Below are 25,375 nucleotides of genomic sequence, written 5' to 3' on the forward strand. Positions count from 1 at the left end.
ATAACTTTTATGCTCTTATTTAAAAATAAGAAGTCAAAGGCCCTACAAATAAACTAAAATATAAGCAGACAATAAACTGAATAAGAAAGTCAATTGCCTATCAAGTCTGTGAATGGATGATTAAACCCTTGGTATAGGATGAAGGCAAATTAAATATAAATGATTATTACTTGAAATTATTCAAACTACTAAACTTTGGAGAGCAGGGAAGGAATTATGTAGAAGCAATCATGTATACCTCATAGGAGGGTCAAGGACTCAGCAGTTTTAAAACCAATCTGGACAGGGACTTTCGCAAATGCGTTCCTGGAATATCTTGTAATGCAACAATCTGCTTCCTTTATGTCTCTCAAGCAGGTCCACGATTACTCACAGGGGAAAGTTTGCTCACAGTACTATTCAGCAGGACATGGGGGAACTATGTTGTGGCAACAGGTAATGAGAAGATCCAGGAGCATCCGTGAGTGGAGAAATGGAAGTATGAATATGTACACTAAAGTATCACGATTAGGGTAATTCATAACAATTGAGAGGGGAGTACCCAGTAATATGTGCATATCTTAAACACACTTTTTGAGTAACAAGGAAGGAAAAATGTTAAGTGTAGAACATAATAGTACTATGCTACATGTAAAAGAACAAATCTCTTCTTACTAGGGCATGTGAATACAAAAAAAAAAAAAAGAAAAGAAAAGCTTCAAGAGACTTATAACAGGGGCTGATGAGTGGTAGAATAAATGGCTGTGAGGAACAGGGATGAATTGGTATATGAATTTCAGAGAAGATCTGGTCCTTTCAGAGACATGAGAAAAGGAAGGCTTTCACACTGTTCACACTTTCCTAGCCTAGTTGTGACTTAACAGCTACCAGCTAAATTGAGACCCCTACAGTAATTTCAAGAAATGGAATTTTCAAAGCTGGTAAACCACCTAAGGAAATTTGTTTTTTACAATGTGTCTTCTAACCAATTTGTTAGATGGTAATCTATTCATTTCTGTGGGCAAAAATCTAGAAATGGAATAGCAGGGTCGTACATCTGGTGAATATTATTATTTAATAAATGCCCACTCAGCAAGTTCATCATAATTATAAACTTGCAATTTGACATTTTTGCATTCCGTGTACAGCAAAATAGATAATGGCAACTTACACAAGAATTGAAAACATTGCATTTTATAATGTCACATCTGGGTCAGTCTATCATTTCATGTCCTCATAACTAGTCATAACTAATGATAATCATAACTAATCCTAAACAAACTGAACCATTGAAAGGTTATAAACTTTTAAACTAACAATGAATTGAGCTTGATACCTAAAGCAAAAAAATTAAAAAATAAAAAGTGCAGCTACCATTTGCCTGCCAAGGAGAGCTGTGGTTGTCAGATAGTCTCCTCAGACAAAGCCAAAGCTGCTACTTTATGAACTTTTGGGAAGTCTGACGTTCAGGGATTGGGGACTTTCAGATGTGATCATGTTGAAAGATTGATGGGCTTTCAGTGCATTAGTGTGATCACAACAGTTGACCAACTGACTCATATAAATAGGGTCACCCACATGAGGCACTTGCTGATTGGCTGTTGCCTAGCAGCCTGGGACTGTCACTGATTGCTGATTGGCTTTCTTTGGAACTGGACCTTACCAGTCCTAAAGAAGAATTTTAGAAGTTTGGCCTAACAATGATTTGCTAAATTTCAGAAAGTTTGTTACCGCAGTGAAGCTGTTGCTGAATAGCTGGATTTCCAGGCATATGTTTCCAAGCATAACTCATCCCAACTTAACTCTAATTAACAGTGGTTACCCATTCATGACTTTGGATTTGGGCCAGAGAAAAGTCTTTTCCTTACTTGAACGTGAAAAATAAGCAATTTAATTTTCAATCCCTGTTTCTGATCTTCCCAAAGTCAAACTTGCAGGGCAACCATATGTATTGCCTAAATTTTATTTGTGGGGATATGATTTTTAGCTAGTGTTGCCACTAAGTGATTTAATTGCCAATTACGGTGTAAGAAAAATAGCTCTAACTGCTGACTTTTTGTAATGTATTGTAACAAGCTGAATTCAGGCTTTCTGACAAGTCAATATAGGATGCAGGAAAAATTATTAAATACAGGACATGTCCTCGAACTGTCCCTGGGCCTTGATTTATAAAGGTTAGTTAGTAACAATACAGGTCAATGCCACTAAAAGAAAAGTTTAATGTTGCTCAACTGTTCCCTGGAAATGAGGGTACTGAACACCACACAGGTCACAAGAAACTCTGTCACATGCAGGAACCAGGAAGCAGAGAAGAGAGTAATTTGGACTATGTCTTTACAACTAAAGTGGCAGGGAATAAGTAGGTGAGGACATCCCCATGGGCGGGAAGGGAAAACACACATATTAAGATTTGTGGTTGTGAGGTTTTTATATTAATGTCACGCATCTAAGTGACTTGCAAGAAAGAGAAGTTAAAAACTTTGGCTGTTAGTTTCACCCCATGATTAATGGACATGAAACAGACAAATACAGAATCTAAGAAAACACAGAACAGTCCTGTATACACACAGCAGCTGGCAGCCCAATCCCAATTTGTCCCGTGCACCTACTATGGATCTGAAAGCCAGTACATACTGCTCACTAAATATGTGGTGGAGCAGTAAATACTTACCACTACAAAGCTTCCCTACTGATTTTTGTCTTTGTGGCAAGTCTTTCCATTTATCATCTCTACTTATCCCTCCAAGCAGTTAATGAACAATGTTTTCAAATATGGAAAAAGAATTAGTTTGCAGTCAGGAGAATACCGTGTCCAAGGTTCCAGCACAGCCACAGGCTCAGCTTCATTCTCTAACTTCTGACTTCACTGTCTCTCCCTTAACTTTACTAAGATCTTACCTTTTTTTCCCCACATGTGACAGATAGGTTTAGAGAGCTACTTCAGCCACTTTCAAAAAATAACTACATAATCATTATTAATAGCTTCCAGTAATTTCCATTTCACAAGTGTTTTTCACAGATAATTTCTTTTCTTTTTCTTTTATTAATAATGTCCTGGTATTATTTCACAGATAATTTCAACTCCCTTTGCAGACACTTGTAAAATGCAAGTGAAATGATAATTCACTTTCAGCAAGGAGATGAAATCATGGAACTCCACACCTTTTCCTGGGGATAAGAAGCCCTCTTTGCAGGTGTGCTTCAGCTATGAAAATGGCAGGCAACGTTCTCTCAGGACATGGCATATGATCAGTCATTCTGATTTTCGGGTGGGATTGAGATTCCTAAAATAAATGTAAAATATCTTAGATGTGGAGTAATATTATTTGAATGAAAGTGTTGCTGTCTTGGTAGGGACACAATCACTGACCACACAGCCAGGAAAGACGTGCCTCTTGAGACCAGAAGCACCGCTTCATCCTTTCGACATACTTCAATACCTTCTCTCTTCCTTCCGGCAAGTTGCCCATAGCCCTGTCTATAGTCCGCCTTTCTTCTCCTGGACCAAAAATATTGAAGCTTATTAAACAAACTCCAAAGCGTAACTGTATGTGAAAAGGGACAAGATAGCGGACACGCATGAGTGAACATAGCGTGCTTCTATGGTACGGTGTGTCCCTTTGGATGTGTAGCCTCTGAAAACTTGGTGTGCTTCATAGAGTCTGAAACATGGGTCCCTAACACTTCTCTGAGTATCCTTAGACTGCACTCCAAGAGAATCCGGGTACGTCGCCACAAAGAGCATATCATGCCCATCCTGCCTGTGGTGTCCCGGAACTGCATTTCCCAGCGTCCCTAACGGAGCCACTGGGCCTTTCTCTGGGAGCGACCAATTCTCTAAGACGTCCGGAAGAAGAGTGGCAACTTCATAACCCAGAAGACCCTGCGGCTCACGACTAAGCCAACGAAGGGGCGTATAGGCGCGTGCGCATCACGTGAGGGCGGGACTTCCGGCGTGTGACTGGCGGCGGTCATTTTTGTTGCTTTCTGGGGTTTTCATCCGCTCAGGCCTATGGAGCTCTGGAACATCACCGAGGCTACGCAGCGGAAAACCGCGAGAAACGGCTTGGTCCGCACTGCACAGAGGCGGGCGTGAGGCTCAACTGACAGACGCTCGGGACTGCCGTGTCCTTGGCGTACCCCCGTCCCCGCCGTTCCTGGCCCCTGTCTTCACGGGCTCGTTTGGCGGAGGCCGCGGCGATGAGCTCGACTCAGGTGAGTGCTCGTGCCCGGCCCGACCCCACCTCCTAGTGCCGAAGCCCGGACGGAGGGGCGCCTGCTCATGTCACTGCAGGGCAGGCCGCGTGTCCCGTGGACAGGGGAGATCTCTTGCGGGGTCCCCGTTTCGGCCAGTATAATGAGGTGTGGGAGGAAGTTCCCTTCCGGGACTGGTACGTGCAAAGGGCCTGTAGGTGCTACTGAATGGACCGCAGTGGGAACCCGCGGCGGCTGTTTCTGCAGGGAAGAGAGGGTTTGGTGGAGTCTTCTCTGGAATGTCAACCTGAGCACCTGGAAGCCGTGGAAGGTCGGGAAGGGCGGGCAGATGGAAAGGGCAAGCCCAGAGTTAGAAGTTTAAAATTGGGGAAAGAGGATGGGTGAATGGAGGGAGAGAGACCAGTGAGGAGGCCACTGCAATGGACCTTGGGAATATTACGGTAGGGTCTGGGTCAAAGCAGTAGCAGCAGAGGGGAGATGTGATGAGATTCTGGATAGACCCGAAAGTCGACAGGATTTCCTGCTGCATAAAATGCAGATTTGTGAGCAAAACAAACATCGCAAAGAATGGAATTGGGGTAGTCAGCATGAGGAGTAGGTTTCAGGGAGATCATGGGTTAGATTTTGGTCATCGTGATTCTCAGGGGTTTCAAGTTGCTGATATCACATGGGTAGAGGGACAGAAAGGTCTGCGGTTTGAGGAACAGGGCTGGGGTGGAGATGTGAAAGTAATAGATCGTTAGGCCGTACCCTGTCAACGAACAGGATACAGCCTAACAACCAGATTGAGTAGGGAAGTTTAGAAGTTATCAAATGTGCTCTGCAGTGAGGGAGGAAAAGGCCAAGACTTGAGGCCTTACCATGGGTGAATCCACAAAAGTAATACTCTCTCCAGAAAGGTACAGACCTGGCATAGGAGGGGTACTAGCCTGTGTCTCAAAAAAGAGAGGCCTGGATGGGATAAGGAGCTGGGGTAGGATGGAGACAGAGGTGTAAGGTCATTTAAATTCTGCATCTGCAGGCTGCGCTCACTCTCAGGGCTACTCCCTGTGGAACAAGATCATCCAGGCTACTGGAGAGGCTGGGTTCCAGACCAGGGCATCGCTTTCCCCCTCCTCTACATGTCAGGGTGAGACGGGGTGATTTACTGCTCCAGTCAAGCTTTCTCAGCAAGCTTCCTTCAGAGAATTGTATAACAGACAGGTCTGGTTACAGAACAGACCAGCAGCTGACATTCTTGCTCAGCCCCGCTATACAACTCATTAACTTAACAATGTGTGAAACACTTACTGATTTAAACACTAGCCAATATCCCTCTAAATACGTACACACAGGTAAAGCAGTTAGAAGTGAAGTTATTAAGTTAAATTTCTACAAACACTTCATTATTGGTTTGACATTAACTTACCTCTAAATTACTATCTATTTACTATGGAAAAATTTAATATCACATCCTCTAAAATCTTAAAAAGCTAAAAATATACACCCAAATTTTCAAAACCCTACCACATTGTACTGAAAACAAATAGAAAATGGGCCTGAGGTTCTGGGCATCGAATGGCAGGGTGGCAGGATATAGGGAAGATTTGAAGCAGAAGAAAACAATAATGTGACTCTGATATAAGAGACTCTCTGGCTTCAGAGTGGAGGATAGGCTCTGAAGGTGAAGGTAAAAGAAGGGAGAACTGAGAGGATGTTCTTGCATTGGTCCAGGTGGATGTTGGTGGTGGCTGGATAAGACTGGTGGCTGTGGAGGTGAGAGGAGTGGTTATCTTTAGGATGTATTTTGAACTACAGCTGCCCACATCTCATGACATAGAAAATAATGGCACTGGGGAGGTGCTATGGAAGTGGAATTAAAGGCGGCCCCATGGTTTTTGGTCTTGAATGGAAGGATAGATGCTCCCTCAGCTAAGATGTGGAAAGTCAGCAGTATAGGGAATATTCAGAGAATATGAGGAGTCAGTTTTTGTCCATGTCACTAATGTTCCAGAGACTCCTAGTGGAGGAGCTCAGTTTGAAGACATCTACAACATGGCGGGTGTTGTGTGGACTGAAACCAAGCTGTGGATCAAATTTAGGAGATGGCATTTCTATGTCATTGTGACAGTGCTGTTTGGCAATAAGGAATGAAGTGAAGGGGCAGAGACCCAAGTCTCTGTTAGGCACGTGGATGGTAGGGGAGGAGTCACAGGACAGATGAGGGAACAGAGTGTGGGGATGAATGTGTGTGAGAGGGTAGGGTAGAGGAGTAAGAAAGGCTTCTGAGGAGAGAGTAGACATGATTGGGGTGGTGAAGGGGGAAATGAGATCAATTAGGAAAATTGATAAGCCTCAGCTGGGGCGGGGTGAGAGTGGAGGTGGAAGTATAGAGGTTAGTCACCTGGGCTTTGAGTAAGGTTTCGGTGGAGAGCAGTTGTCCTCACTGCTGAGGAGACAGAATGTGGATTGCAGAAGATAGCCCAGAGAACATGAAGTCCTCACATGGTTTAGGTGGCTGACTATGAAGTCAGAAAAGGGCAGGTGGGGAGACCTTCACAGCAGGGCTTTGGGGTGCCCCTGGCATGAAGGGATTGTGGTGTTCTGGGCACGATGGGGGCTGAATTGGATGCTGGATGTATTCGCCATGCATCACCTGGTTTCCGTGTTACGAGCAGCCTGTTCAGAGGGGAACCGAACTGATGTGGGCTGGGAGTCATCTGTGGAAGTGTAGTAGCGGAGAGTGCAGAGATGTGGTGGGAGTGCCAGAGAGTCACGTGCAGGCAGGAGGAGTGCGAGTGGATGGCCCCCAGGCCCTGACGCTGGGCCCTTAGGGAGAAGGATGAGTCTGAGTTTGGTTGACCAGGAGGAAAGATCTGGAGGCCCCCAGGCATACTGGCTGGCAGGAGAGAGGTAGAGCCCCCCAACCCACATCCCCATCTTAGATGGTGCTTTCCTACCAACCCCACCCATTTTCTCAGTGTGCTGGACACAGCGATCAATGAGAAAGTAGAGAGAAATTAACCCATGCTACCAAGACCTAGTATCTCTTCCACATGGGGAGGTTGTGGGGGAGAGATCCTGTAGAGAGATGTAGAACAGCGATTGTGCCTGTGGGGTTTTAATTTATGGATGTGAATGAGTGATGACAGAGACAGGCCAATAACATTGAAAGAAGATATTTATTTCTCACATTTCCTCAAGAGGGGCCACATGGCTATTGAAGGACCAGATTTGATCAGGAGGCAGAAGACAGGAGCAAGGGAAAAGCTTGGGCCATGGCTTCTGTTAAGGTTCCTGAGGAAAGACAAGACAAGGCAGGGCAGAGTGACCAGCTTAAAATTGGCTAGTTTAAATAATACCAGCACATCTGGGGCTCAGGGGCTGTCACTAAATAGAAGTGTGATACCTGTCCTTGGGTCAATTTAGGACAAAGGAAATACAATATTGGCTTGGTCTGAGAAAGTTAGATAAGCAGGTGGTTCAGAATATGGGTTTTGGATGGCAGAGGAGATATTAGTGTGGCCCTGTATTTAAAGGGTGAGAAAGAGATAAATAGAAAACACCATTTGAAGAAGCTGCTTATGTACTGAACTATCTCAATTTTGTCAGGGCTGTGTGGTCTTTGAGGACGTGGCCATATATTTCTCCCAGGAGGAGTGGGGGCATCTTGATGAGGCTCAGAGATCACTGTACCGAGATGTGATGCTGGAGAACATGGCACTTTTGTCCTCGCTGGGTAAGGCCCTCATACCCACCCAGTATCCCAGGTGGGCCTTTGTCTTCCCCCTCTTACCTAAGTGCAGCTCTGCCATTCCTGTGGTGAGGCCATGGGTGCTGGTTTTTTTCCTGGTTTCCTGGCATATGTACTATGGAGCCAGGGCTGGGCTGTGTGCTCTGTACCCCTTTTTCCCTACCAGCCCCCTTCCTGCTGCTCTGAGGCTCACAAGGAATCTTGAAGTTGGCATGGAGATCACACCAGCCTTGTCTGTTCTAGGCAGGTAACTCTGTCCAAATGCATGCAACCTCCATGCTCTAGGTTGTCCCCTTGCTCTCACTGATATTTCAGGTGCCTTCCTGTGATAGAAATTTCAGGCACTGACCTGGTCATTAATATTATGGACCACTGGATTGATTCTACAAGACTCCATGAAATTCTTGTGAATGTGGGATGTCACAGGGTGCAGCTCTCTGGGTATGTGCTGTCAACTCCCTTTCCCTGTATTTTCCCTAGGACTGGCCTCTCCTGGGTCCCAAACGTTGTCACCTTGAACAATGGGGAGCAATCAGGGTACCTGAGAGGGTGGATATTCCTCCAGTATTGGCAATAAAGGCTCAATAATGGCCCTGGTGCCTGGGAGTTGGGAAAAGGTGTGATGTCAGAGCTGGGTTCAGATCACACTGGGTACCTGTCCTGTGCTCACCATTTGATGGCAGGGCCTCTGTCCACACCTCATTTATACTTTTTCCTCCCCACTGTCATGTCTAGTATGATTTCCTGCCCCTGGATGGGGGATCCTGCCCTACAGCCCCCACTTCTGTGGCCACCACCTCTCACCCATTTTCTTCCAACATATGACTTGCACGTTAGGTGTCATGGGGTCCACCTGTCTCTCTCAGTAGTCCTTGAACTCCAGCTCCACTGTCTGTCCTCTCTGGGTCTGGACACAACCTTCTACCCACTGTTCACCAGTCACCAGCAGCCACGGCCATTTGCAGAGGAGGGAGTTGGAGTCCCCCCCTCCTCCCTGCACTGCATCCCTCCCTTGCATCCTCACTCTTCAGCAAGGCTCTCTCGATCTTGGGCATTTGCCAGGCCCAGCTCTGCATAGCCCATCTTCCTCTCACCGGCCTCAGTGTCTGTGCCTGTCAGCAATCCCATGGCATTATTTCTGGGTGTGTCAGACATGCATTTGTGTTGGGGCTGCCTCCTCCCACCAAAGTTAACAAGCCCTTCACTAGTATCTCTCTGTTTTCAGGTTGTTGCCATGGGGCTGAGGATGTGGAGGTGCCTTCTGAGCAAGGTGTCTCTGTAGGAATGTCACAAGTCACAACTTCAAAGGCCCTTCTATCCACCAAGAAGACCCAGCCCTGTGAGACATGTAGCTCACTTCTGAAAGACATACTGCGCCTGGCTGATCGTGATGGAACACATCCTGAGCAGCGGCTGGAAAAGTGTACAGCAAATCTTCACCAGCACCAAAAACAGGAGCTTAGAGAGAAACTCTCCAAAGGGGATAAAAGGAGCCTTTCATTTATGAAGAACTGCAGAGTTCACATGGCAGAGAGGACTTTCCCATGCAGTGAATGCGGGAAAGCCTTCACCCACAAACATAAACTTGTCGACCATGAGAAAGTTCACACTGAAGAAAGGCCTTATAAATGCAGCAAATGTGGGATATTGTTTATGGAAAAGTCCACACTCAATAGACATCAGAGAGTTCACACTGGAGAAAGGCCTCATGAGTGCAGTGAATGTGGGAAGGCCTTCCTTTGTAAGTCCCATCTTGTTCGTCACCAGACAATCCACTCTGGAGAAAGGCCTTATGAGTGCAGTGAATGTGGAAAATTGTTTATGTGGAGTTCCACACTCATTACACATCAGAGAGTTCACACTGGAAAAAGGCCTTATGGTTGTAACAAATGTGGGAAGTTCTTTAAGTGCAACTCCAACCTCTTTAGGCATTACAGAATTCATACAGGAAAAAGGGCTTATGGTTGCAGTGAATGTGGGAAATTCTTTATGGAAAGGTCCACACTCAACAGACATCAGAGAATTCATACTGGAGAAAGGCCTTATGAGTGCAGTGAATGCGGGAAATTCTTTAGCCTGAAATCTGTCCTCATTCAACACCAAAGAGTTCACACTGGAGAAAGGCCTTATGAATGTAGTAAATGTGGGAAGGCCTTCCTTACAAAGTCCCACCTCATTTGTCACCAGACAATTCACACTGCAGCAAAGCAGTGCAGTGAGTGTGGGAAATTCTTTAGGTATAACTCCACACTCAGTAGACATCAGAAAGTTCACACTGGATAAAGCCCTTACAAATGCAGCAAATGGAAAGCCTTTAACTGCAGAGATATTCTGGTTGGATGTCAGGCACCCCACACTGGAGAAAGACAGTGAATGTGGGTAATTATGTAGGCACAGCTCCACACTCACTGTACATCAGAGAATTCACATTCACATCAGAGAATATCTTATATGTTCAGCAAACTTGGGAAGTTATTTTGGTTCAACTCTGGTCTTATTAAACATTGGAGAGTTTACACGCAAGTCTTTTCAGTAAAGTAAATGTAAAGCCTCGACATGCAAAATTATATTTTTTGAAGTCAGAATATTCACTCTAGTCAAAGTCTTATGAGTGGAGTAAATGTGAGACAGTCTTTTGGTACAATTCCACACTCACTAGATACCATGTAATTCACACTGGAGAAAGGCCTTATGAATGCCTTGGTTGTGAGAGAATCTTTTTATTTCTTTTTGAGACAGGGTCCCACTCTATTGCCTAGGGTGGAATGCAGTGCCATGGTCATAGCTCACTGCAACCTCAAACTTGTGGGCTCAAATGATCCTCCTGCCTCAGCCTCCTGAGTAGGTAGGACTACAGGTATGTGCCACAAAGCCTGGCTAATTTAAAAAGGTTTTTTTGTAGAGATGGGGTCTTGCTTTGTTGTCCAGGATTATCTCAAATTCCTGGCCTCAGCTGATCTTCCTCCCTTGGCCTCCCAAAGTGCTGGGATTACAGGGGTGAGCCACCTTGCCCAGCAGGACGTGGAAGAGTCTTTAGCTAAAATTGCCACCTCATTTGGCGCCATAAAGTTCACACCAGATGAAGTACTTAGATCAGCAAATGGAGAAAGAATGAAGCCTAAAATCTCTGATTTAGCACTGAGGACTAGTATTATATGTGTGTGTGTGTGTGTGTGTGTGTGTATATGTATATATATATTTAATAGTGGTAAAGTACATGTCACATAAAATTTACCATCTTAACCATTTTGATGTTGTGTTCAATACTTGTAGTATATTCACATTGTTGTGCAGAGAATATCCTGAACTCTTTCTGTCTCTTAAAATGAATCTCTGTAACCATTAAATAAAAACTCATCCCTGTATTCCTTCAACACTTGGTGACCACTATTCTACTTTTAGTCTATGAATCTGACTTTTGGGTACCTCATATAAGAAGAAATTTAGAGTGCTTTTTTTTCTTTTGTTACATTTTTTGATTTGGGATAATATCCTCGAGGTTCATTTATTTTTTTTCACTTTTTGCTTTTTTTCTGTCAGTCTCACTTGTGTATGATCATTGATTTTGTAGCATATGTCGGAATTTCCTTCCTTTTTAAGACTGAGTAATATTTCATTGTGTTTACATTTCCTTTATTCCTTCATCCATCCATGGACACTTGGATTGCTTTTGGCTGCTGGGAATATTGCTACTACAAGCATGAGTGTACAACCATGTCTTCAAGACCCTGCTTTCAATTCTTGGTTTATTCCCAGAAGTGGAATTACGGGATCATACGGTAATTCTATTTGTAATTCTTTGAGAAACTGGTTTCCATGGTGCACATACCATTTTACGTTCGCACAAACAGTCCACAGAAGTCATGATTTCTCCTCATCCCAACCCACAGAAAGTTTCTAGGTGATTTTGTTGCTGCTGATATGGGGTCTACATTTTGAAGACTACTGTCTTACTCCATTTTTATGGCAATGCACATATTCTGTAAATATTCTTCATTTCTGTTTGTGTTCTATCTTGTGAGCCTTTTCATTTTATTAATTTCTCCCAGCGTTTACAACCAAGAAATGATTTGTCATCTTGGATAGAAAACAGATAGAAATCTTTGCTAAATACCCATAGCATACTGTGGCCCCTGGGTCCTTTTCTCACCCAATCTATCTAGGTATTTATGAGCATGTAATCTTGTATGAGAATATATCTTGCAAAGAATAAATTTTAAAGGATTTAAGTAAAGTCAAAATTACAGCAATTTATTTACCTGTGGGCCAGCCCTCTAGGCAGTTGGATCCCAATGCCTTTGCTCTATCTGGCTTTCCAGAAATGTCCCCACGATGGGGTGTGCTTGCCCTGACCATGTTAACAGGTTCTAGGCAACAAATGGATTAATTTAGAGATGCTAAAGCCATACAACCTATCAGATAGAATTTGTGTCCTTTTGAAAATTATGCAAAATTATAAGTGATCTTATATGGGATTTGAGGAATTTGATTGGGATTCTCCCTTCAGCTATTCTTCTGTTACCATTAGTTACAACATATAATTTTCTTCGAGTAAGCCAGGCTGTGTGTCACATAATAGGGCCACAGAAACAGGAAAGGTGCTTTTAAGTTCTGACAATCACGCTAAGCAAAAGAATTTAGTTTAAAGTGGGAAAGTGGAATTTGTAACAAATTATTCAGTTCTGTATGAAATGATTATCAACAAAAATTTGTGAACCACATGCCTCTTTCATAAGTCTCCACTGAAGTATCTTAATATTTTTAGGACAATTTGTTAATCATTTTTGAAATTGTAAAATATAATATTTATCATCTTGATCCTTTTTTTATCAGAATACTCCAGGGCGATCATTTTAATCATTCTTAAGCGTACAGTTCTATTGCATTATATACATTCACATTTTTGTGCAACCCTCACCACCATACATCTCATTTCTTATAATCGTTAAGCCAGCTGGTTTGTTTGAGAGAATTGAAGTTTAGAAAGGTCACCAAAGTTGTATGGAACAGGATTAGGAAGGTAACAGGTTTGGAGTGAAAGCTAGGAACCAGTTCCAGGTTTCAATCTAAGGTAAGTAAGTTTTTAATCCCCAAAGCACAAAATATTAGATAAAAAGATAATTACTACAACTGCATGCAAATTTAAGACAGACTTTCATAAAACTCATGAAAGCCAAAATTTAGAGAGTTGAGGGATTGAGAGAAAGCCTTAAATATATGTAACTCTGCCCAGTTTTAAACAGGTTTAGGCATTCAACTTGTAGATTTTTATTTCTCAATAAAAAGTCAAACTCTCTACAAATGAACTAAAATAGGAGTAGACAATAAACAGAATTTAAAAAAAACAGTTGGTCATGATGTTTCTTTTTTTGTTGTTTGTCAAGATTTTATTGAGGAAGTTTATGTATTTCAGTTACAATATTGAGAACATGAAATGTAGACTATATTTACAAATTGAAAAAACAAACAAACAAAAAAGCCAGTTGGCTACCAAGCACCTGAGTCAGTGCTTAAACCCTTGGTATCGTTAGGTGCAAATTAAGTGTAAATGCATATTACTTAAAATTTCACAAACTACTGAGCTTTGGCAAGCAGGGATGGGGCGATGTAGCAGCAATTGTGCATGTGAACCTCACAGGAGCATTAAGAACGATCCGGTTAGGGACTTTAGCAAATGATTTCCCGGGATATCCTGAGATGCAACAATTTTGCTTCTGTCAGGTTTCTCAAGCAGGTATAAAATTTCTCATAGGGGAGAGTTTGCTCACAATGCTGTCCAAGGAAGTGGGACATGGAGGCACAATGTCGTGGCAGCAGATAAGGAGATGATCCAGAGACATCCGTGAGTGGAGAAATGGAAGAGGGAACTTCCACGCTAAAGTCCCACAGATTAGTAGTTATCAGCACTTGCAGAGAGGAGTACCCAGGAATACGTGTATAGAGGTGTTAAGTGTATAATGCGATATGATTAGAGTACATTTGAAAGAACAGGGCTCCTCTTACTGGAACTCAAGCAAATACAACACACACACACACACACACACCCCAAACACATTACAACAGTGGCTGATGAATGGCAGAATTGCAGAGACGTGAGAACAGGAATGCCCTCATGCTGTTCACAATCTCCTGGCTTGGTGTCACTTCATAGCAGCTAACTAAATCGAGATCCCCACAGTAATTTTGGAAAGTGGATATTAAAAGGTGAACCACGGGCAGGGGGAGGAGGAAGGAGGGGACGGGTATTTGTATACACAAGGAGTGCAATGCGCACCACCCGAAGGATGGACATATTTGAAACACGGACTTGGGGGGGGGACTAAGGGCAACCTAAATATCTGTACCCCCATAATATGCTGTAATAAAAGAAAAAGAAAAAAAATAAAAATAAATAAATAAAAGGTGAACCACGTGAGAAAATGTATTTTCTAAACATAGCCTATAACTAACTTGTTAGATAGTGGTCTGCTCATTTCTCTGCGCAAAAACCTAGGAATGGAATGGCAATGCTGTAGACCTGGTGAATGTTTGCATGTTTTCATTGAAATTTTTGGAGCACTAGTTGGTTTACAGAGAAATTCAGTGGAAAATATAGAGTTCTTGTATTCCTCTTCTTCATTTACTGCCTCGACCCACGATTTGTCCTCTTATTAGCAACTTATATTAATGCGAATAAGTACATTTATAGTAATTGATAAACAAATGCCTATACATTATTATTAAAGTCAATAGATTACATTAGGGTTCACATTCTGTGCTGTACCTTTTATATTTTTTTTGGTGGAGGAGACAAGATCTCACTCTGTTGCCCAGGTTAGAGTGCTTTAGCATCATCATAGCTCACTGCAACCTCAAATTCCTGGGCTCAAGCAATCCTCCTGCCTCAGCTTCCCAAGTAACTGGGACTACAGGCATGCACCACCATGGCCAGCTAGTTTTTTAAATTTTTTTGTGGAGATGGGGTCTTGCCCCTGCTCTGGCTGGTCTTGAGCTCCTGGCCTCAAGTGATCCTCCTGCCTCGGCCTCCCAACTTGCTAGGATTACTGGCATGAACTACGATGCCTGGCCACCCCCCATTTTTTTTTCTTTTTGACATGAGGTCTCACTCTGTCACCCAGGCTGGAGTGTAGTGGCCCAGTCATAGCTCATTGCAGCCTCGAACTCCTGGGCTCAAGAGATTTTGCTGCCGCAGCCTCCTGAGTTGTTGGGATTACAGGTGTATGCCACTGTCCCAGCTGTGTGGATTTCAAAATATGTATATTATATGTTTTCATCTTTATTATATAATACAGATGAGTTTCACTGCCTTTAAAATTTCCTATTATCCACCTATTCATTATTCCACCTCTTTTCATGAACACCTGGTATCATCTGGTGTTTTACTGTCTCCATCATTTGCCTTTTCCTGTGTGTCACAAAGTCTGATTCACATGATATGTAGCTTTTTTCAGATCTCCTTCTTTCACTCAGTGATATGCATTTAAGGTTTCTCCACGTCTTTTCATGACTTGACACCACATCTTTTCATCTCTGAGCAGTATTCCATTGTACGGATGCACCACAGTTTGTTATGAATTCATCCACTGAAGGACATTTTGGTGGTTCCACATTTTGGCAAAAATATGGAATAAATAAAATAAAGCTGCTATAAACAACTGTGTGCAGTTTTTATGTGGACCTAAGCTTTCAACTCCTTTAGGGAAATGCCAAAGTGAGAGAATTCTGGATTGTATATCAAGAGTAACCCTGCAGGTTAGCAGCCCCTGTGAGACAAAGGAAAGATCAAGGGAAGAGGTGCAGTGGGGTCCAACCAGGCCACTGCAGAGCCACCTCCTCCACTCCTCAGGACAAGGGGAGTGTCCAGTGCTACAATCAAGGGCCCCTGTTAGTGCCCTTGTAGAATTATGCAGCTGAGGCCCTCACCAGATGATGCCCAATCTTGAACATTCCAACCATCAGAATCACGAGCCAAATAAACCTTTTTCTTTATAAATTTCCCAGCCACAGGCAATCCTTAATAGCAACATTAAACAGACTAAGACACCATAGGTATTGTGTAGATTTTTATTTGCAAGGATAAGTTTTTTAGCTAATGTTGCTGCTAAGTGATGTACTTGCCAATTACAGTGTGTGAAAAATGGGTCTATCAAATTTTTGTGCTGTGTTGCAAAAACCTGAATACAGATATACAGGCCTTTTTATAAGTCAATACAGGATGCAGGTAAAATCAGTAAATACAAGACACGTCCTTGAACTGTGCCAGGTCTTAACTGATAAATGGGACTTAGTTACTACACAAGTCAATGCCATTAAAGGAAAAGTTTAATGTTGCTCAAAGTTTCCCTGGACACATCACACAGGCCACAAGAGACCTTATCACAGGCAGAGATCAGGAAGCAGAGAAAAGAGGAACTGGGATTGTGCCTCTATAACAAAAGTGGCAGGGAGTAACAAGGTGAGGACATCTCTATTGGGCACATACGGAAAACACACGTTAAGGTTTGTGGTTGGGGGTATTTTATATGAGTTTTCATGCACCCAAGTAAGTGACTTGGAAGAAAGAGAAGTGAACAAATTTGGCTGTTAGTCTGGCCCTGTGATTAATGAATACCAAATAGACAAATACAGAATCTAAGGATACACAGAACAGTCCTGTATACACACAGCAGCTCACCGAACATTTGATAGAGCTGTAAATACATGACACCACTCAATTTCCCTATTAACTTTTCCTTTGTGGCAAGTTGCTCGATTTATCATTTCTACATATCCCTCCAAGTAGTTAAGAAGCAATGTTTACAAGCATGAAAAAAGGATAACATTTTGGAGACAAAAACACGAATGTGTCCAAGGTACCACCACAGCCACAGCCTCAGTGTCTTTATCTAACTTCTCAGACTTACTGTCTCGCATTCAAACTTTGCTGAGATCTTATCTTTTTTTTCCCAAAAGTCACAGATAGGTTTATCCAGAGCAATTTCTGCCACTTTTTTTGAATAATTACACAATCATTATTAATAGATTTTAGAAATTTCAATTTCACAAATGTTTTTCAACAGATAACTTCAACTCCTTGTGCACACACTCTTGCAAATACAGGTGAATTGATAAATCACTTCTCAGAAAGGAGATGAGATCATGGAATTCCACACCTTTTCTTGGGGGTAAGAACATGTGCTCCAATTATGAAAATGGCAGACAATTTCCTGTCAGATGACATGTAATCAATCACTCTAATTTTCAGACAGGATTGAGATTCTTAAAATCAGTAGAAAATATCTTAGATATAGAGTAATAAATATTATTTGAATAAAAGTGTTGCTCTCTTGGTAGGAACACAGTCATTGACCGTACAGCCTGAAAAGACATTTTCTCTTGCAACCAGAGGCAGAGTTTCACTCTTTCAACCTACTTCAGTAAGTCCTGTCCTTCCTGCAAATTCCCTGCCATGGCCCTGTCCACAGTCTTTCTTCTCCTGGACCAAACATATTGAAGCTTATTAAGCAGATTGCAAAGTTTAACTTCTCATGTGTTTGAAAAGCGACAAGATAACTGACAAAAATGAGTAGACACAGAGTGCCTTTGTAGGAGCGTGTGTCCCTTGCATGTGCGTTTTTGGGAATTTGCTCTGCTTCACAGAGTCTGAAATAATAGGTCCCTCACATTTCTGTGAGTATCCTAGACTGCACTCCAAGAAAATCTGGGTACTTCTCCTTTAAAATCAAGCCAAGCCTGGTCCTGTCGTTGGAGTGTCGGCCCCCAGTTTCCCACGACCCTTAGGGTACAAAGGGGCCTTTATCCACCTCGTAAGGAGACAACAAATCTCTAAGACGCGTCCAGAAGCAGAGTGGAAACTTCATAACCCAGAAGACCCTGCGGTGCGCGGAGGCGGGACAGAGCCAATGAGAGCTTATGAAGGGACGTATATGAGCATGCGCAGACGCGAGGACGGGACTTCCGGCGCGTTCCTGGGGGCGGCCATTTTGGTTGGTTTCTCAGGCCTAGGGAGCGCTGGGACGTCACCGAGGTGACGGAGTGGAAAAACCCCAGAAGAGGCTTGGTCTGCGCTGCACAGAAGCGGGCGTGGGACTAACGGGCTGGGAACGGCCGTGTCCTTGTCGTACCCCTGTCACCGCCGCTCCCAGGCCCACTCTTCCCGATGAGCTCGACTCAGGTGGGTGCTCGTCCCCGGGCCCTCCGCGGCCCGGCCCCACCTCCGAGTGCCAAAGCTGTGTCCGGTTGACAGGGGCGTTCTGGTGTGGGGCCCCCGTTTCGGCCAGTGTGACGGGGTGTGGGAGGAAGTTCCCGTCGGGGCCGGAACGTGCGAAGGCTCGCGGGTGCCACGGCTTCGACCGCTTTGAGGAACACTGGGGTGGCTGTTGTTTGTGCAGCGAAGAGAGGCTTTGGTGGAGTCTCAGCTGGAATGTCAACCTGAGCAGCCGGTAGCCATGGAAGGTTGCGAAGGGAGGGCGGAGGAGAGGGGCAGAGTTAGAAATTTAAAGTTGGGAAAAGAGGATGAGGAATACACACAGGCAGCCCAATGAGGAGCCCACTGCAATAGACCCGGGAGAATTATGGTCGGGGCTGGGCTAGAGTGTCGTTAGCAGAGAGGGGATGTGATTAGATCTGCATAGATCTGAAAGATAGGGCAGCAGCTATTCCTGTGAGCAAAATCAGGGAGTGTCAAGAACCATCTCAAGGATCTGTTGTGTTTCGTTTTGTTTCCTGAATATTTGCAAGAATGGAGTTGAAGAAGTCATCATCATGAGAAGGATTCAGGGAGAAGATCATGGGTTGAATTTTGGATATGGTGATTCTCAAATGTGTCAAGATGGGTACGTCACATGGGCAGGTGTTGGACGTAGAGGTCTGCAGTCTGAGCAGGAGGGTTGGGATAGAGATAGGAAAAGGTTAGAGGATGTGGACTGGACCAGGGCATGGCCTGAAGATCAGATTGAGTAGGGGAGTGTAAAGGTCGTTACTGCAGATGAGCTCTGTGCTGAGGGAGAGGAGGGCTGAGACTTGTGGGCCAGATCATGGGTGGGTGCATAAGCCTGATACTGTCTTTCGAAAGGCACACACCTGTCATAGGAAGGATTCTGGCCTGTGTCTGCAAAACGGGAGGCCTAGATGGAGTAAGGAGCTGGCTGACGACGGAGACTGAGGTGTGAGGTGGCTTAGACTTGGTTTGGCTGACTCTCAGGGCCACTGTCTGTGGAACAAGAGAAAGGCCATCCAGGCTAGTGGAGTAGCTGAGTTCCAAATCGGGAAATGGTTTCCTCCCCTTTTCCACATGTCAGAACAAGAGGGGATGATCTACTACTCTAGTCAAGGACCCTTAGCAAGCTCCCTTCAGAGGATTATGTAGCAGGCAGTCCTGGTTGCAGAAAGGACCAATAGCTCACCTGCCTGCTCAGCCCATCTGTACAACTTATTAACTTAAGAATGTATGAAACAATTATTTAAATCCTAATTAACCAATATCTTTTGAAAAATGTACATATCGATAGGCAGTTAGTAGCAAAATTATTCAGTAAGTTAAATTTCTAAAAATATTTCATAATTGGTTTGATGTTACTTTACCTCTAAGTGTTTGCTTTTCATGGAAAATTTTAACATCACATTCCATAAAATCTTAAAAAAACAATATACCGCCAAATTTAAAAACTCTATTATTTTGTTTACACTGAAAACATATACAAAGCCATTAATTCTTGGACAATAATAGCTAATATGTATAATGTATCACTAATATTTGATACAAATATGAGCCCTATGACATGGGAGCCATTTTCTTATCCTCTATTTACAGATGGGGACACTGAGGCTCAGGGAGGTTTAGTTCTTTTCCAGAGTTAAAGAGCTACTGTTAGGTAGCACTGAGGTCTGAGGAGCTGAATTTATGCAATCAGTTTCAGATCATTTTGCTGCAGGGCAAGGCAAAAAGGGAGGTAGTCCATCTCAGCCTGCAGAATCCTTCCATGGTTGCCCATTTCTCATGCCCTCTCTATTTCCTCAGGATGCCCTCATGATAGCAGAAATGGAACCTGCACAGGTGAGTAGTAGAGGGATTCCTACTTCCCATCTACACTCATTATCTCCTGGTTGGATTTAGCACCCCAGTATAAAGAAAGGTGGTATCCTGAGACCCTACTGCGTTCTTCTCCCTCTCTTATGTCTGAAGACTGTGTAATTTCACCAGGCTCAGTATCCTAAATTTGGTCCTGGGTTACATGGAGTGGTTCCATTTTTGACACTGATGTGGTAAGATGTGTCGGGGTGTCCTGGGCACAGGATTCAGCATGTTTCAGAGCTTGGATATGAGACTGAGCTGTCATTTTCAGGGAACTACAAGTCTCACACCTGATAGGAATGGGAAGCAGAGAGGGAGTTGACTAGAGGCACACAGACATCAGGAGTAGAATGACAGCCTGAGGTTCTGGGCCTGCAATCTGAGGGCGGTGGGATATAGGGAAGATTTGAAGGAGAAGAAGACAGTGATATGGTCGTGATTTAAGAGACTCCCCCTGACTTCAGAGTAGAGCACAGACTGTGGATGTGAAGGTAAAGGCAGGGAGACGTGGAAAGGTGTTCTTGAGTCAGTCCATGTGGATGTTGGTGGCAGCTGGACAAGAGTGGTGGCTGTAGAGGTGAGAGGAATGATTGGCTTGGGGATGAATTTTGAATTAGAGCTGTCGACATTTTATGACAGAGAGTGTGGGAGCTAGGGAGGTGGGACGGGAGAGCAATCAGGGAAGGCCCTGTGTTTTTTTCTTATTTAGAAGGATAGATGGTGTGTCAGCAAAGATGTGGGAAGTCAACATGTGAGGAATCTTCAGAAAATGAGGAGTCAGTTTTTGTCAATATCATGAATATTCTAGAGACTCCTAGTGGAGCACTTTAGTTTGTAGACATCCACAACATGGTGGCTGTTGTGTGGACTGGAATGAAGCCTGTGGATCAAATTTAAGAGGTGATATTTCTAGATTATGGTGGCAGTGCCCTTCTGGGGTAAGGGGTGGGAATGAGGGGGCAGAGAACAAGGTCTGTCTACTGAAGCACCTGGATGGTGACGGAGGAGTCAAAACAGATGAGGGAACTGAGTATTTATGGGGATGAGTATGTTCCAGATGGTGGGGTATGGGAGTGAGAAGGCTTCTGAGGAGAGAACAGACATGACAGGGATGCTGAGGAGGAAAACATGATGAGTTAGGAGAGTTGCTAAGCCTTGGCTGGGGTGGGGCAAGGGTGTAGGTGTAGGCGGGTCAGTGTTGCTGGGCTTTGAATGAAGTTTCCGTGGAGAACTATTGTCCTCACTGCTTATGGGATAGAACGTGTAATGTAGAAGCAAGAGATAGCCAAGAGTACCTCGTGAAGTCCTCACATGGTTTGGGTGGCTGACTATGAAGTCAGAAATCAGCAGGTGGGACACCCTCAAAGCGGGGCTTTGGGCTGGCCCTGGCATGAGGGGACTTTGGTGTAGAGGTGAAGGAAATGCTTGAGATACGAGCTGGGAGGTGTTGGTGGAAATGCAGTAATGCAGAGACCAGGGAGATGATGGAAGCGCCATCCAAAGAGGGATGTGCAGGCAGGAGGAGAGTGAGTGGATGGCCCCCAGTCCTGGCACTGGGTGCTTAAAGGAGAAGGATGAGTCTGAGTTCAGTTCTCTGGGAGGCAAGATCTGGGAGACCCAGGGAAACTGGTTAGTCTATGTGGTAGACACACCGATCATTAGAAATGTGGAGAGAAAAGGTGCCCATGCCACCAGGACCTGGTATCTCCTCCATATGGGGAGGTTGTGGAGGAGAGGGACTGAGGTCCTGGAGAGAGGTGTAGAGCAGTGATTGTGCTCATTGGATTTTAATTTATGGGAGTGAGAACGACAACAGGGACAGGCCAATGGCATTAAAAGAAGATACTTGTTTCTTATATATCTCGAAGGAGGAACCACATCACTTAACAAAAGGCCACATGGCCACTGAAGCACCAGATTTGGTCAGGAGGCAGAAGACAGGAGTGAGGGAAAAGCTTGGGCTATGGCTTCTGTTAAGGTTCCTAAGAGAAATACAGGGCAGGACAGGGTGACCAGCTTAAACTTGGCTAGTTTGATTAATTCCAGCACATCTGGGGCACAGGAGCTGTCACTAAATATGTGATACTTGACCCCATTTAGGACAAAGGAAACATTGTCTTGGTCTGAGAAAGTTAGATAAGAAGGTGACTCAGAGTATGGGTTCCGGATCGCGGGGGAGATGGAAACAAATTTGGCTATTAGCTTGGCTCTGTATTTAATGGGTGACAAATAGATGAATGGAAAATCTAAAATCTAAGTAGATATAGTTTAAAGAAACTGCTCATATACTGAACTATCTCAATTCTGGCAGGGCCGTGTGGTCTTTGAGGATGTGGCCATATATTTCTCCCAGGAGGAGTGGGGGCATCTTGATGAGGCTCAGAGATCACTGTACCGAGATGTGATGCTGGACAACATGGCACTTTTGTCCTCGCTGGGTAAGGCCGTCACACCTACCAAGTCTCCCAGGTCAGGCTGTGTCTTTCCCCCTCTTACCTAAGTGCAGCTCTGCCTTTCCTGCAGTGAGACCATGGGTGCTGCTTTTTTCCTGGTTTCCTGGTGCATGTGCTGTGGGAGCCAGGGCTGGGCTGTGTGCTCTGTACCCCCATTTTCCTACCACCCTCCTTCCCTGCTGGTCTGAGGCTCACAAGAAAGGGCTTAGGAGTCAGAAATCTTGAAGTTATCATGCAGGTCCCACCAGCCTTATGTCCCTGGTATGGTTACTCTGTCCAAATGCATGCAACCTCTGTGTTCTAGGTTGTCCTTTTGCTCTTGCTGATATTTCTGATGACTTTTATGTGCCAGGAATTTCAGGAACTGACCTTGTCCCTAATTTTGGGGACAACTGGGTTGATTCTACAGGACTCATCTGTGAAGTTCTTGTGATTATAGGATGTGGGCTGTCACAGGGTGGATTTCTCTGGGTATGTGCTGTCCACTCCCTTTGCCTGTATTTTCCCTAGGATTGGCCTCTTCTGTGTCCCAGACATTGTCACCTTTGATTATGGGGAGGGCTCTGGCTACCTGAGAGGACGGATTTGGAATAAAGTATTGGATACCAGAGTAAAGTATTGGCAATAAGGGTTCAGTAATGGCATTGCTGCATGGGAGTTGGGAAAAGGTGTTAATGTCAGAGCTAGGTTCAGATCACACTGGGTACCTGTCCTGTGCTCACCATTTGATGGCAGGGCCCTTGACTACAACTCATTTATACTTTTTCTTCGCAGTGTCATTTCTAGTTTAATACCTGCCCCTGGATTCCCCCACTCCTGCCCTATAGCCCCCGCTTCTGTGGCCACTACCTCACACCCATTTTCTTCCACTGCTCCCTTTACAGTGTCCTCCAACACATGGCTTATACTTTAGGTGTCATGGAGCCTACATGTATCCCTCAGTAGTCCTTGATCTCCAGCTCCACTGTCAGTTTTCTCTGGGTCTGGACACAACCTTCTACACCCTACTCAACATGGCCATTTGCAAAGGAGGGAGTTGGAAACTCCACCTCTCCTCCTTGCACTGTACCCTTCCCTTGCATCCTTGCCCTTCACCAGGGCTCTCAATCGTGGGCATTTGCCAGGCCCAGCTCTGCACAGCCCATCTTCCTCTCACTGGCCTCAGTGTCCATGCCTGTCAGCAATCCCATGGCCTTATTTGTGGGTGTGTCTGACATGCATTTGTGTTGGGGCTGCCTCCTGCCACCAGAGTTAATGTGCACTTTAGCAGCATTCCTCTGCTTTCAGGTTGTTGGCAAGGAGCCCAGGATGTGGAGGCACCTTCTTCAGAGCAAGGTGTTTCTATAGGAATGTCACAGGTCACAACTCCAGTGCCCCATGTATCTACCCGGAGGATCCAGTCCAGTGAGACGTGTGACCCACTCTTGAAAGACATTTTGTGCCTGGTTGAGCACAGTGGAATACTTCCTGAGCAAGAGATGTATATTTGTGAGGCAGAGCCTTTTCAGCACCAAAAGCAGAAGATTGGAGAGAATCTTTCCAGAAGGGGGGATGATTGGAGACCTTCATTTGAAAAGAACCACAGAGTTCCCATGGCAGAGAAGACCTTCACCCGCAGTGAGGGTTGGAAGGACTTGCCGGCCACCTCTGTCCTTCTCCAGCACCAGCCCCCTCAAAGTGGGTGGAAGCCTTTCAGGGACACAGAGGACAGGGAATTCTTTCAAACTGGACAAAATGATTACAAATGCAGTGAATGTGGGAAAACCTTCAACTTCAGTCATTCACTTGTCGAACACCAGAAAATCCACACAAAAGAAAGGCCTTATGAGTGCAACAAATGTGGGAAACTCTTTAGATATGGTGCCAACTTCATGAAACATCAGACAGTTCACAGTGGTGAAAGGACTTATGAGTGCAGAGAATGTGGAAAATCTTTTATGTACAATTATAGACTCATGAGACATAAGAGAGTACACACTGGAGAAAGGCCTTATGAGTGTGACATATGTGGGAAATTCTTTAGGTACAGCTCTACATTTGTTAGACATCAGAGAGTTCACACCGGAGAAAGGCCTTATGAGTGCAGAGAATGTGGGAAATTCTTTATGGACAGTTCCACACTCATTAGACATCAGAGAGTTCACACTGGAGAAAGACCTTATGAATGCAGTGAATGTGGGAAATTCTTCAGGTATATCTCCACACTCATTAGACATCAGAGAATTCACAGTGGGGAAAGACCTTATGAGTGCAGCATCTGTGGGGAATTCTTTAGGTATAACTCCAGCCTCATTAAACATTGGAGAATTCACACTGGAGAAAGGCCTTATAAGTGCAGCGAATGTGGGAAATCCTTTAGGTACCACTGCAAACTTATTAGACATCAGAGAGTTCACACTGGAGAAAGGCCTTATGAATGTAGTGAATGTGGAAAATTCTTTCGGTACAACTCCAACCTCATTAAACATTGGAGAAATCACACTGGAGAAAGGCCTTATGAGTGCAGAGAATGTGGGAAAGCCTTTAGCCACAAACATATACTTGATGAGCACCAGAAGATTCACAGTGGAGAAAGACCTTATGAGTGCAGTGAATGCCAGAAAGCCTTCATTAGAAAGTCTCACCTGGTTCATCACCAGAAAATCCACAATGAAGACAGGCTTCTGTGCTCCATGAATGTGGGGAGTTCTTTAGGTACAACTCCAGCCCCATTAAATATCAGAGATTTCACAATGGAGAAAATTTGCCAGTAACCATTTTAATTAGATATTTCAGTAATGCTGTATAAATTCACATTTTTATGCAACTTATCTCAAGAACTTGTCTTGGAAAAGTGAAACTCTATAGCCAGTAAATGACAACTCTTCATCCCCCTTTGTTACTGTTCTTGGCAACTATGCGACTACGTTTCTACACTCTGTA

General features: G+C 44.2%; 2 protein-coding genes across 2 annotated transcripts; both read left to right on the forward strand.

The window, feature by feature from the left end:
* Positions 1 to 4,179: 4,179 nt before the first annotated feature.
* On the forward strand, positions 4,180 to 18,373 carry ZNF547 (zinc finger protein 547). The gene is made up of 7 exons (XM_012653590.1): positions 4,180 to 4,194; positions 7,786 to 7,912; positions 9,153 to 10,164; positions 10,319 to 10,355; positions 10,603 to 10,633; positions 17,708 to 17,954; positions 18,073 to 18,373. Exons 1-7 carry the CDS (start codon positions 4,180 to 4,182, stop codon positions 18,371 to 18,373), a joined length of 1,770 nt encoding a protein of 589 aa, XP_012509044.1.
* Positions 18,374 to 19,942: 1,569 nt separating this feature from the next.
* On the forward strand, positions 19,943 to 25,375 carry ZNF548 (zinc finger protein 548). Its single transcript, XM_012653626.1, has 3 exons — positions 19,943 to 19,982; positions 22,312 to 22,438; positions 23,741 to 25,375. The coding sequence occupies exons 1-3, from the start codon at positions 19,956 to 19,958 to the stop codon at positions 25,204 to 25,206; spliced, it is 1,620 nt and encodes a 539-aa protein (XP_012509080.1). The 5' UTR covers positions 19,943 to 19,955; the 3' UTR covers positions 25,207 to 25,375.

Source organism: Propithecus coquereli, unplaced genomic scaffold (assembly GCF_000956105.1).
Source record: "Propithecus coquereli isolate 6110/MARCELLA unplaced genomic scaffold, Pcoq_1.0 Scaffold425, whole genome shotgun sequence".
Lineage (NCBI taxonomy): Eukaryota > Metazoa > Chordata > Mammalia > Primates > Indriidae > Propithecus > Propithecus coquereli.

What these genes read in the sequence shown, in the direction of transcription:
- ZNF547 (XM_012653590.1), top strand. An exon ending in GGCACTTTTGTCCTCGCTGG is followed by an intron (nt 7,913 to 9,152) that starts GTAAGGCCCTCA and finishes CTCTGTTTTCAG; the next exon opens with GTTGTTGCCATGGGGCTGAG. An exon ending in GAGTGTGGGAAATTCTTTAG is followed by an intron (nt 10,165 to 10,318) that starts GTATAACTCCAC and finishes GTAATTATGTAG; the next exon opens with GCACAGCTCCACACTCACTG.
- ZNF548 (XM_012653626.1), top strand. Translation starts at nt 19,956, where the DNA reads ATGATAGCAGAAATGGAACCTGCACAG. An exon ending in CAGAAATGGAACCTGCACAG is followed by an intron (nt 19,983 to 22,311) that starts GTGAGTAGTAGA and finishes CAATTCTGGCAG; the next exon opens with GGCCGTGTGGTCTTTGAGGA. An exon ending in GGCACTTTTGTCCTCGCTGG is followed by an intron (nt 22,439 to 23,740) that starts GTAAGGCCGTCA and finishes CTCTGCTTTCAG; the next exon opens with GTTGTTGGCAAGGAGCCCAG.